We start from the raw sequence: 13569 nt of genomic DNA, 5'->3' as shown, positions 1-13569 counted from the left end.
CTAAAGTGTCTTGTAGATGCAGGAATGGTCCAAAGAACCACACTGCACTGACTGGGAAGGACCAGGGAAGACTGATTAAGCGATTTTAAGGTGTTTTTTCTCAATCTGGTTCTACTTTCCAGATGTTAAAGAACATTGTCCATGGTCCTCAATCTGGAATGTTAAGAATTGAATTCCAACTCATAGGAAGAAAAGTAGGATGAGGAACACTAAAATTAGCTTCTTACACAGCTTCTCTTGTGAGAGAGGTTGGGTTATTAGCCGTGGTGGCACAGTGGTTAGAATGCAGTACTGCAAGCTAATTCTGCTGACTGCCGGCTGCCAGTAGTTTGGCAGTTCGATCCTGATTGGCTCAAGGTTGACTCAGCCATCCATACTTCCAAGGTCGGTAAAATGAGGACCCAAATTGTTGGAGGCAATGTGCTGACTCTGTAAACTGCTTAGAGAGGGCTGTATATAAGTCTAAGTGCTATTCTTATTGCTACTGCTGTTACTCACTTAGTGGAGCACTTGGTTGGTGTAGGTGGTTTTTCAGTAGATTTGTCTTTCTACTTTGCCATCATAGCCTCTGCTAATGAGGATATGTAGGAAGAGTACTGTATTGGGTTTTTTTTTCTTCCCTTGTGAATTTGATTCCTTTGGAGATGTTGATGTTTTAGTGTGTGATTTCTAATTGGTCCCTTTTTATTATGGTCACGGCATCATCTGCATACCGGATCCATATTTTGGGTTCAATGTGTGGGACTGCTATTGATTCCATTATGACCTCTGCTATGAGTTCTGAAAATGGGGATCCCATAGGTATTATTCCTTTGATTTGTTGATATGTTTGCCCATCAAATTGAAAGTATGTGGTTAGGCAAAGGTTGATAAGAGGCTGCAACTGGTATTCCAGGTGTGGATGTGCTTTCTATAGGTCCATTAGTAACAAATGGACGTTAACTATTTGTTACCAAGGGACATAAAGAACTTTCATGACCAACCTGGGTTGAACCTTCCATTCAGATCTTGGCAAGCCCTAAAAGATCAGTTAGAAATAATAGCAACAATATTCATATATACTGTATAATTAACTGCATTCAGCAAAAAGGCCATTATACAGTATAATTGTGAATAATTAGAAAAATGACTATCTCTAGTTTCTTTTTATTAAAATGAAATATTCCCAATACTGTAGAGTGGGGAGAGATGGAACCTGTTAACTCTTCAACAGATACTTTACAATTAAAAAAGAAGTCTATTACTTTACTTTTCAGAAAGATTGCTCAGAAATGAAATTCTTCCCTAGGATATTCTACATGAACGTCCACTTTCATCCATGCATCATTAATATCTTATAGTCTTGTTACCAAAACCAAAAAGTAATATAACTTGATGAAGAGAAATCTCTCTTCTTAAGCCCCTTTATTGTTTTTCCATCTTATCATCATCAAGGTTGAAAAAATTCCAGCTTGCTGTCTTTCCCTTCTTATGCTTTTGCCTGGTCTCCCCACTTAGTACGTCCATTCTTTCCCAACACACCACAACCTTTATGAGCAATCCGCTCCGTAACATGCCTCATGTTTCTTAGTACCAGTTTCACGGTGCCATTTTGCAGGGTGAAGAAGAAAGGGTTCAGGAAAGGACAGACAATTGTGGTGAGTAGAGCAGGGACTTCAAGAGTCTCCTTTTGGGATGGTGTGACATAGATGAAGATGCTGATGCCACAGGAGATGGAGATGATGGTCAGATGTGAAGCACAAGTATTGAAGGCTTTTGCCTGACCTGAAGGGGTAGAGATGCGGACTATTGCTGAGATGATACACATGTAAGAAACTAAGGTTAAGACCAAAGAGCGGAGGATAACAACAGAAGACAGCACAAAGTCCATCAACTCTATCACTCGGGTGTCACTGCAGGACAGATTCAGCAGAGGGCCACTGTCACAAAAGAAATGGTTGATGATGTTAGACTTGCAGTAGGACAGCCTGGAGATCATAATGATGGGAATAAGAACTGAGAGGAACCCACCCAGCCAGCAAGCCAAAACCATCTGGATGCAGACCTGGCTATTCATGATCGCATGATATTGCAATGGCCTGCATATGGCGGCATAGCGGTCATAGGACATGGAGGTAAACAAAAGAAACTGTACTGTCCCTAAGAAGAAATAGAAATAAGACTGTGTCATGCAGCCAGCAAAAGAAATAGACTTGTCACCAGAGAAGAGGTTCCAGAGCAATTGCGGGCTGGTGACAGTGGTGAAGAAGATGTCCAGTATGGAGAAATTGCCAAGAAAGAAGTACATTGGGTTATGGAGGTGGTTATCTACCAATACAATGCAGAGGATGACCATGTTGGCCCCCAAGCTTGTAATGTACATGGTTAAAAAAAGGAAGGCTAGCAGGAGCTCAATTTGATGGCCAATGGAAAATCCCATGAGGATGAATTCAGAAATGCTTTGGTTCTCTGACTTTTTCTGATGGTCAAGAACAGCACCTGAAAGGACAAAGGTTATAATTGAGAAACACCAATGCACCAAATCCTGCTTGTATATTAAAATATGTTGTCAAAAATGTAATTGAATTCTTTGGGATTATCTCAAGAAACATACCTTACTTACCAGTCGTTTCTTCCTGTATCCCTTGGTAGAATTTGTTTTGCTGTTTTATTCAGTGAATGAAACACATACTGAGTTGCCCCTTTTGTAGCACCAGCTCAGATCCCAAATGGGAAGATTACTTCCACACCAGGAGAGAAGATCAGGAGAACTCCTAGTTGTTGAGCTGCATTGTTTGGCATCAATATTCTGCCTTAGATACAGGAGGGATTTTTCCTAGGTTGAGTTTCCCCATTCTGACATTCTTGAAGAAATAAACCATGCTGTGACTTAATTGAAGGCCTGGTCCACACAAACATGAAGACAAGGGCTGCAGTTCTGGAACATGTTGAGCAACAAATGGCCCTACTCCATGTTCTATGTCTCCAGCAACGGGTTTGATTTGGCGAACTCAGATTTATAATCTTACTTTTATATGTCAATAGAATAAGCTCTTCTCTCTTTTGAAGACTAGATCTGGACATATCTCTCTATACTTGTCCACTCACATCAAATGGATTTGCCTTTTGTAGACTGGACCACTTGCTTTTCCAACCCACTCATGTCTACAGGAAACAAATATTAAATCCCATTTTTTTTCCTCCAAACTTATCCCCAATATATATTTCCCTCAGAATATCTGCAACTGAAGCAAGTATCTTCTGCTGCAAAAACAAGCTTGGATGTGACGATCAATCTGAAAGGCTCAAATATTATCTCTGGGTTGGAGTCAGAGGTATCTGGTTGGCCATAATGTTGTACTTTGATCAATTGTGATTATTCCTGTCTTCTTATGTACATATAGGTAATAATAATAATATTAATAATAATAATAATAGTAATAGTAATAATAATAATAATAACAACAACAACAACAAAAACAACAACAACTCAAGAAGCTTGGGAAATTTTGAAAAGCGAGATAATATGGAAAGTGGAAAGAGGGGCACATAACTAAATCAGAATATCAACAAATAGCCCAAGCCTGCAAAGATGAAGTGAGGAAAGCTAAGGCTCATAATGAACTAAGGCTTGCGACCAAAGTCAAAAATAACAAAAAAAAGCTTCTTTCAACATGTAAAAAACAAGAAAAAAGTGAAGGAAATGATTGGTCCATTAGTGGGTGAAAGTGGCAAGAAGGTGACAAGCAATAGGGAGAAAGCAGAACTATTTAACTCGTTTTTTGCATCTGTCTTTACACAAAGAGAAAAAACAGAGCAACCTATGAAAAAGAATGCCATAAAAAACAGTATAGAAACACAAGTTAAGATAGGCAAGAAAATGATAAGTGAACACCTGTCCAGCCTAGATGAGTTCAAATCACGAGGACCAGATGGATTACACCCCAAGGTTCTCAAGGAACTGGCAGATGTGATCTCAGAACCACTGAACTATATTTTTCAAAGATCTTGGAGCACTGGGGAACTACCAGAGGACTGGAAAAGAGCTGATGTAGTTCCCATCTTCAAAAAAGGAAAAAAAATGGATCCAGGAAATTACAGACCTATCGGCCTGACCTCAATATCTGGGAAGATTCTGGAAAAGATAATAAAACAATGAATCAGCGAACACCTACAGGCAAACAAAATCACTACTAAAAGCCAACATGGGTTTGTCAAAAACAGATCATGCCAGAAAAACCTTATTGCATTCTTTGACCAAGTGACAAAATTAGTGGATCAGAGGAATGATGTGGATATAATTTACTTGGACTTCAGTAAGGCATTTGATAAAGTAGATCACAGCCTACAACTCGATAAGATAGAAAAATGTGGCTTAGACAGCATCACCACCAGATGGCTTCGTAGCTGGCTGACCGGCCGTACTCAGTGTGTGGTCCTCAATGGAACTGCATCTACATGGAGGGAAATGTGTAGTGGGGTGCCCCAGGGCTCTGTTCTGGGCCCAGTGCTCTTCAACATCTTCATCAATGATTTGGACAAGGGGATAGATGGGGAACTCATCAAATTTGCGGATGACACCAAGCTGGCAGGAATAGCCAACACTCCAGAAGACAGGCTTAAGATAGAGGAGGACCTGGACAGACTTGAACATTGGGCGCTATCTAACAAAATGAAATTCAATGGTGAAAACAGTAAGGTTCTACATTTAGGCAAGAAAAACCAAATGTACAGGTATAGTATAGGGGGTACCTTGCTCAATAGTAGTAACTGTGAGAGGGATCTCGGAGTCCTAATGGACAATCACTTAAATATGAGCCAGCAGTGTGCTGCAGCTGCTAAAAAAACCCAACACAGTGCTGGGCTGCATTAATAGAGGGATAGAATCAAGATCACGAGAAGTATTAATACCACTTTACAATGCCTTAGTAAGGCCACACTTGGAATACTGCATCCAGTTTTGGTCACCACAATGTAAAAAAGATGCTGAGACTCTAGAAAGAATACAGAGAAGAGCAACAAAGATGATTAGGGGACTGGAGGCTAAAACATATAAGGAACGGTTGCTGGAATTGGGTATGTCTAGTTTAACGAAGAGAAGGATGAGGGGGGACATGATAGCAGTGTTCCAATATCCCAGGGGCTGCCACAAAGAAGAGGGAGTCAAGCTATTCTCCAAAGTACCTGAAGTCAGGACAAGAAGCAATGGATGGAAACTAATTAAGGAGAGAAGCAACCTAGAACTAAGGAGAAACTTCCTGACAGTTAGAACAATTAACCAGTGGAGCAACCTGCCTCCAGAAGCAGTGAATGCTCCAACACTGGAAGTTTTTAATAAGAAATTGGACAGCCATTTGTCCGAAATGGCGTAGGGTTTCCTGCCTGAGCATGGGGTTGGACTCGATGACCTCCAAGGCCCCTTCCAACTTGATGATGATGATGATGATGATGATGATCCAGTCTGAACATCTGGCTGACTCTGTGATTAATAATAATAATAATAATAATAATAATAATAATAATAATAATAATAATAATAATAATAATAATAATAATAATAATAATAATAATAATAGAGTTGGAAGGGACCTTAGAAGTCTTCTAGTCTGACCCTCTGTTCAGGCAGAAAACTCTGTACAATTTCAGACAAATGGTTGTCCAGTCTCTTCTTAAAAAACTTCCAGTGTTGGAGCATTTACAACTTCTGGAGGCAGGTTGTTCCACTGATTAATTGTTCTAACTGTCAGGAAATTTTTCCGTAGTTCTAGGTAGTTAAGGGAGAACCGGTTTGGTACAGTAATGAAGACATCTAGCTGGGAAGCCACAGATTGTGAATTCTAGCCCTGCTTTAGACACAAAATTAGCTGGGTGATTTTCAGCCAGGCCCTTCCTCTCTACCCTAGGAAAAAGGCAATGGTAAAAAACTTCTGAAATCTTGCTAAGAAAATTTAAGGGGCTTATTTGGGCAGTTTCCATGAGTCAAAAATCTGACTCCAAGGCACCCTCTCCTTCCAAAAAGAGGAGTTGAATAGTCTTCCTACCACTAATCAATGTTTGTCTGAAACAAAAATTTTACCTGCTATTTACTGTCTTGCTTCCATCTTCTTTTTTCTTGTGCCAATGCATCTCCAAAAAGAGATAAGTCCTTATTGTTTTCACAATTTCTCTCACCCTTTCCAGCCATTAGGTAGATGGGAGAAATTTGCCTATGATTCATCTGAATGCAAATTTAATTTTGCCCTTTTTGAACCAAAATGTGCACATGGATCGATTAAAATTATGCATGGAGATGTTTTATGTGGGAGAAAATTGCTTGTCACACTGTTATTCAGGAGGGAAAATAATGTAAGCAGAGATGTGTTAAGTTTGGATAGATTTGCATAAAACAGTAATACAGTACATGTAAATTCAACCCTTAACAAAAATTCCTGCTAAAATCATAGTTTAACAATATGTTAAAATTGTCGCAACAGAATAAAATAAGTGGAAAGGAAAATAAACGAGAAGAAACTGATAAAGTAAACAATGTCTTTCAGTCTTCTCTTTCCAATGATTGTGTCCTATGAAATAATTTGATATACTTGTCTGGTGTAGCCTTCAAAATCAGATTTCCATCTCTGTTCATTTTCTCTATTGTTTGCTAATCTGCTGAGCTCAGGCATTGGAAGACTGTGTTGGCTGCAAACATCCAACAGATTTTGAAACATGGCAAAGCCATATAAACACACATTCAATAACTGAGAATGTTTTCAGTGTCACTTGATGCAATGAAATCGCTGATGTGTTTGGAACAATGCTGGAATGAAAAAAATACTCTGTTATGTCCACCTGGAATAAACTTCTGAGAATGAGTTTAAAACACACACACACACACAAACCTCAAAGGATTAAGGAAACAATTGCTAATTCCAATTAGTCTAGAACTTTTCCAGGTCTAAACTCACTCAATTTTTCAATTTTCCCCTCTTCGGGCTCGCTTCAGGAAGAATCCAAGGTCCAGAGAATTGAAGATGACACTTGCAGCCCTTTTCTCTTGTCAAACTGACTCTTACAAACTGCAAAACTGTGGTTGTATGAAGAGGTTTTTACATCCTTTTTAGATGTTCCCTAGTTTTGTAACCTTGGGTGTAGCAACCTTCTCGAGGAAAATATCTGCTGAATTACACCATGGGGATAGATGAGCCCAGTGAAAATATTTCATCTCTCACACACATATACAAACACGCACACACATATGCACATTCTAAATCATCCTTAGAATTTAACCCCTAAACCTTGTGTTGTTAGAGCTACCAACTTACAATAGTAGCAAATATCTGTTGCTCGGGTATAGGGTGAGGGTGAAGGTTCATTCTCTGAGCTTGTGGGTTGGTTTCTGAACCTTTCGTTACCAGGCTAGGTAACGTCTTCAGCAGAGTTTAGGGGAGGTCTGTGTCAGCGTTCCTCTGTTTATAAGGGCTTCAGGTGGGGATGTGTCAAGTGAGGGTCTGTGGTAGGTCTTGTAGTAGGCCAGGAGTAAGTCATCTTGTGGTGGACCAGGTGTGAGTCATCAATTTAAATTCTGAGGGGTTCGTATGCTGGTCATAGAAATAATGATGGTAATAATGCTCTGTCCTCTACTGTCCATTGATTTAATAATAATAATAATAATAATAATAATAATAATAATAATAATAATAATAATAATAATAATAATAATAATAATAATAATAATAATAATAATAATAATAAAGTTGGAAGGGACCTTGAAGGTCATTTAGTCCAACCACCTGATCAGGCAGAAAACCCTATACCATTTCGGACAAATGGTCCAGTTTCTTCTTGAAAACCTTCAGTGCTGGAACATTCACCACTTCTGGAGGCAGGTTGTTACACTGGTTAATTGTTCTAACTGTCAGGAAGTTTCTCCTTAGTTCTAGGTTGCTTCTCTCCTTGATTAGTTTCCATCCATTGCTTCCTGTCCTGTCTTCAGGCGCTTTGGAGAATAGCTTGACTCCCTCTAATTTGGGGCAGCCCCTGAGATATTGGAACACTGCTATCATGTCCCCCCTCGTCCTTCTCTTCATTAAACTAGACATACCCAATTCCAGCAGCCTTTCCTTATATGCTTTAGCCTCCAGTCCCCTAATCANAATTCGCTATTAGTCAATTGCAAAAGGCGGCCTTACTAGGAACTGCTTCCATCCTGCGACGATATCTGTAATACCATCAAACATCCACATCTGCCTATCCCAGGTCCTGGGAAAGGACTCGATAGGTAGACAAAATGCCAAATCCAGTCTGAACATCTGGCTGACTGTGCGATGATCCATAATAATAATAATAATAAAGTTGGAAGGGACCTTGGAGGTCATTTAGTCCAACCACCTGCTCAGGCAGAAAACCCTATACCATTTCAGACAAATGGCTGTCCATTCTCTTCTTAAAGACTTCCAGTGTTGGAGCATTCACAGCTTCTGGTTGTTCCACTGGTTAATTGTTCTAACTGTCAGGAAGTTTCTCCTTAGTTCTAGGTTGCTTTTCTCTTTGGTTAGTTTCCAATGTGATCAACGTGTCTGTTGATGGAAGTGCTTGTGGAGTGCCAGGCTTCGATGAACTCACGAGCATGGTGGATTTTAAGAAGAAATTGGACAACCATTTGTCTGAAATGGTTTAGGGTTTCCTGCCTGATCAGGAGGTTGAACTAGAAGATTTACAAGGTCCCTTCCAACTCTGTTATTCTGTTATTTTTCTATTGGCTGAACCTATCAAAATGTAGAACAACATTCACTGATGGGATCCCTTAAATGTGTTAGAGATCAGCTTCTTGAAATTCCAAGGCCTCTGGAAATCTTGAAGTTCCAGGCTGGAATATCTGAAGGATACCAGATAAGGGAAGGCTGAATCAAATTCCCCCGAAATAAATTAGGCCACAGCGTCCCTCCAGAGATCCAGCCCTTATCCTTTCATAAGGCTTTAGAGACCTAGCTGCTTTCCTGGGTGTTTGGACCAGGAGATAAAGGTGAGATGTGGTTTTTATTATTGGCCTAATGTTGTTACCTTGGGTGACATTCCTCACAGCTGTTATTTTTAATCCTTCATGCCACCCAGAGTCAACAGTGCTGAGACGAGCAATCATATAAACTGTCTAAATTAATGAATAAACACTATGCAAAGTAAGTCTTCTGCTTTCTCAGAAGCTTACTATCCTTACGAAATAGGCTGATCCCTTCACCAAAAGTAAAACCACCAAAAAATAGAAAACCAAATCATTCTTCAATGACAGAATATAAAATATTCACGTTATATATCCTCATATTGCTTTCATGTCAATTATGTTATAACAAAGGCTTATATTTAACATTGTTACGTTAGCATCATTTTGTTCCATAGCAGTTATGGATGAAAAAAATATCAGGAGTTTTTTTTAAAAAAGCATTAAGCAAAAGAATAGAATTCCACGCACGCACAAACACACACACACACACGTGTGTGTGTGTGTGTGTGTGTTGTGGGCTGAGATATATATGTACATACATACATATGCACAATTTATATTGCATTTTTTTAAAAAGTACAAATAGCATTTAAAAGTAAAATATTAATTTCATTGCCAAAAGTAGAAAAGAAAACAATGGTACAATCTGCACTTTTTTACAATGTTAGGAATTGAAATGTCATGACTATGCAAATCTCTTTAATTTACTCTATAAGAATCAACTTTAAAACTATACCCATATATGTAATCATATTGTTTGGGCTTCTCCAGCAATAAGGAGTTATTTTGAAAGCAGAGAGCTGAACAATTTCAATTAGCCAATGTTAAAGTTTTGCACATATATCTTCACTCAACATTCAGGATGCCTTGCCCATTAATCTACACCCAACATCCTACTCACAGCAACACCTTGGACAAGTGCCAAGATATGTGGGCATGAATTAGATCAGGTTGCTGCTTCCCATTCCCAGAAAGCAAAAGCCAATATCTTATGTGCCTGAGAACCCTTTAAAAGTTGCTGCCAAAGTAAAATTTTAACCAACCAGAATAAGAATATTATTAATCTTTAGAGCTGTGCTAGATTTGGATTAAAAAGGGAAATGATGGTTGAAGGGTCTATATAACTTCCATCAGCATCTCCTTAATTCCACTTTAATAAATTCTTAATAAGTGTTTCATCTTTGCCCCTATATATTACAAATCCTCTTTTCTCTTTAAATCTGGATTACAGAACAGCATGTTTAAGCACTCTGAAAAGCAAATGAATTTATTATATTAAATTCATTTCATTTTAATTCATTTTTATCCTGATTCAATTTGATATGCCAGCCAGAGGCCAATTGTGATCTGCATTCCTTTCATACAGTTATTTTATTTTCTTTAATACCTGGATTTTTAAACTGCAATGAAGTCATATAAGAAATGCTTTAGCAATGAAGCTATCAAAAAAATAGATTGTGCAAACACATCTCATCTAATATGTATCAACTGCCAAAACAAAGGCCAAGGCTATCACAAGTATGAACCACCAAAGGAAATGTCTAAATTGCCATCATTTCTCTTCCAGTTTCTTCTGGGTAAGTAACCAAAACCTACTTCACCTCAACTAGTGTTGTAATTTTCTTCTGTTTGAACACAGAAACCACAATAGCTTTCATTAAGACACACAGGTGGAAGGGGAAGTTCTCCCCAGATATGTTAAAAGTAGGGCCCCAGAAATGAGTTGCAAAAGTCTAGCCAACAATGGATAGCAGGAAAGTGAGACATACATTTTGAGTTCTCATCAATTAAAATTTTGCAGCTAAAAGTTTGTAGTTATTATTACCACAGCAATGGACTAAATAGTAATGAAGGCCTCCTCTTTCTCCTAGGACAAACACAATGAAATGGTGGTCTTTTCTTCTTTTATCTTTACCAGGGACTCTTTTGTTGCATTCCTGTGATAAAATTAAAACTAAGACAGCTGCCAGGTTAAAATGGAAGCCATCGGTTGAAAAACCAATCAAGTCATGAAGGAAAACTCAAAACCGACATCTTGTAAAATCAGATAAAGCCTACTCAGATGGCTGGAAATAGCCAATCAAAATGATGCTCTCTGTTGATAGAAACCTAGAAGGACTAATGAGCTGGATATTATTTATATAATAAAGACTAAAACCCAGATATTTACACTGATGTCTGACATCAATATCCTTTTATTTATTTTCTCTGGTTTACTCTTCCATTTCTCTCTGGATGTACATGACTCTCTTTTGTCCCTATTCTCTTTGCATTGTTTCCTTCTTCCATGTTCAATGTCAGCTCCAATCTGTGAGGTAAAAATGGCAAAATGGCTAGAGCTAGTCATGGTTTCAATCATGGCTACTTGAAAATACCCTTTCAGTATTCTTACCAGAAATGGCAATGAAGACTAGTTTCCAACTTCTACCATGGTTGTTGTTGTTTTTATCAAAAAAAGAGCTATCATTTGTTTGTTTTTTCTGCAGATAGAAAAAGGGGCAAATACTTACTTGCTGGCTTCCATTCATTCATCTCAACTCTTACCCCCACAGAGTTTCAGGCAAAATCTAATCAGAAGGGAATTGAAGGGAACTGGTGGAAGAAGTTATTGAGCAGATTGGAAGCTTGAGCAGATGTTATTGTGCCCATAAGCTAGTCCTATGAAACAAGTTGATAATGTGGCCCCACTGAGCATCCAACATGGGCCATGCCATGCTTGAAAGGAAGTTTGATGGTGTCTATGGAGATTCTCAATCATCCAAGTCATGGTTGTCCTAAACATTCCTTCTCTTTAGTTTCATACCAAATACTTTCATCACTTGAATTTTTAATCCCATTCACTCTACTGGAGACTGCTTGTACCTGCTTCCCAAACAATATTTTCTATCAAAATGGCCTTGCATTTTATGTCTCATTTAATAGTAACCCAAACTTCCTCTCTTTAACCCCATGCTGGCATATTTTTCCTCCATATATTTAGTGACAGTTTGAAGTTACAATGGCAAGGAAAAAAGTGACTTATGACCAGTGGTGGGGTTCAAATACATGAACAACCAGTTCTCTGTGGGGATGCTGCTTCTGGAAATCCATTCTGGGCGTGGGCAACAAAAAATTAGCTACCGGTTCTGCCGAACTGGTGCGAACCGGCTGAATCCCACCACTGCTTATGACCATTTTTCACATTTACGACCTTTGCAGCATCCCCTTAGTCACATGATCAAAATTCAGACACTTGGCAACTGACTCATAATTATGGTTGCTGTGTCCTGTGGTCATGTGATCACGTTTTGTAACCTCCTGACAAGCAAAGTCAATGAGGAAGCCAGATTCACTTAACAACCGTGTTACTAACTTAACAACTGCAGTGATTCACTTAACAACTGTGGCAACAAAAGTCATAAAATGGGGCAAAACTCACTTAACAAATGTCTCACTTAGCAACAGAAAATTTGGGCTCAGTTGTGGTAAGTCTGGCTGCCCATATTACAAAAAAATAATCATAGCAAACACCTGACATAGAAATGATAGAATACACAAAGTTCAAATTTCCTACACTTTATAAATTCCCTCTCTTCATATGAACTCTTTTATATTTTGCCTTTATATTCTGAAGCCCCAGTACTCATTTCAGCCCTCCCTTTTGCCTTCTTTTTAGGAAACAAGCATTGTCTAAATTAAAAAAAAAAAAAGCAAATGTTTTCATTTGTTTTCTCTTATGAGATAGAAACATAGTCAGGAAGAGAGAAGTGTACTGAGGCCTTGCCAAGATCACAAAGGATGCACAAAGAATATCTCTTGAACTAGACCTTGAGTGATTTACACATGTGTAAGAATGTGTAGCTTATGCTACTCCTAAACCTAATGATTTCTAAACTAAAACTTTTGAAATCTCTACCCTAAATATTATATAGTGGCTTTCTCTCTACCCTGTAAAAAGAGACACCATCTTCCCTATTTTTTATCTTAATTCTCCACATGATTCTAGAATAGCATTCTGGCCTTTAGCATATTAGGTAAATAGCAGTGCTCTCACACAAGGCCTAAATGAATAGGCTCAAATTAACATAATTTGGACACATTATTCAAAATCCTATCTCTCTTGGCTAGTCTATGGAACCAGGAATGTTGGAAGGAAAGAGAAAAGAACAATTAATAGTGGTGTTGGTACACCCAGGCCTGAAGGACCAGGCCAGGGATATATTATTCTAGAGAAAGTGTATCTGTGTGATTGCAGCACTGACTTGATGACACATAATCAATCAATCAGTCAATCAATGTTTGTTCTGGCTATCCATAATGGGTTTTCAGTAAATTTACATTCAGTGAAACTGCTGCATAATGAGTTTTCAATTAAATTTCAAACATATCTTCAGCTGCATTTTTTCTCATCCAAACAGAATAACAGAGTTGGAAAGGACCTTGGAGGTCTTCTAGTCCAACTCTTGCTCAAGCAGGAAACCCTATATCATTTCAGACAAATGGTTGTCCAATCTCTTCTTAAAAACTTCCAGTGTTGGAACATTCACAACTTCTAGAGGAAAGTCATTCCACTGATTAATTGTCCTGTCAGGACATTTCTCCTTTGTACTAGATTGGTTCTCTCCTGGATCCTT

General features: G+C 38.5%; 1 protein-coding gene across 1 annotated transcript in view; it reads right to left on the bottom strand.

The window, feature by feature from the left end:
- Window positions 1–1468: 1468 nt before the first annotated feature.
- Window positions 1469–13569, bottom strand: part of LOC107296346 (olfactory receptor 6J1-like) — a 35662-nt gene continuing 23561 nt past the window's right edge. Inside the window, exon 2 of the mRNA XM_029286034.1 lies at window positions 1469–2478. Coding sequence (XP_029141867.1) covers window positions 1469–2478 — 1010 coding nt within the window. The remainder of the gene's footprint in view (window positions 2479–13569) is intronic.

This window comes from Protobothrops mucrosquamatus, unplaced genomic scaffold (assembly GCF_001527695.2).
Source record: "Protobothrops mucrosquamatus isolate PMUCROS unplaced genomic scaffold, P.Mucros_1.0 scaffold2758, whole genome shotgun sequence".
Classification (NCBI taxonomy): Eukaryota; Metazoa; Chordata; class Lepidosauria; order Squamata; family Viperidae; genus Protobothrops; species Protobothrops mucrosquamatus.
The sequence above is the reverse complement of the archived record's forward strand: the minus strand, read 5'-3'. Positions and strand labels throughout refer to the sequence as shown.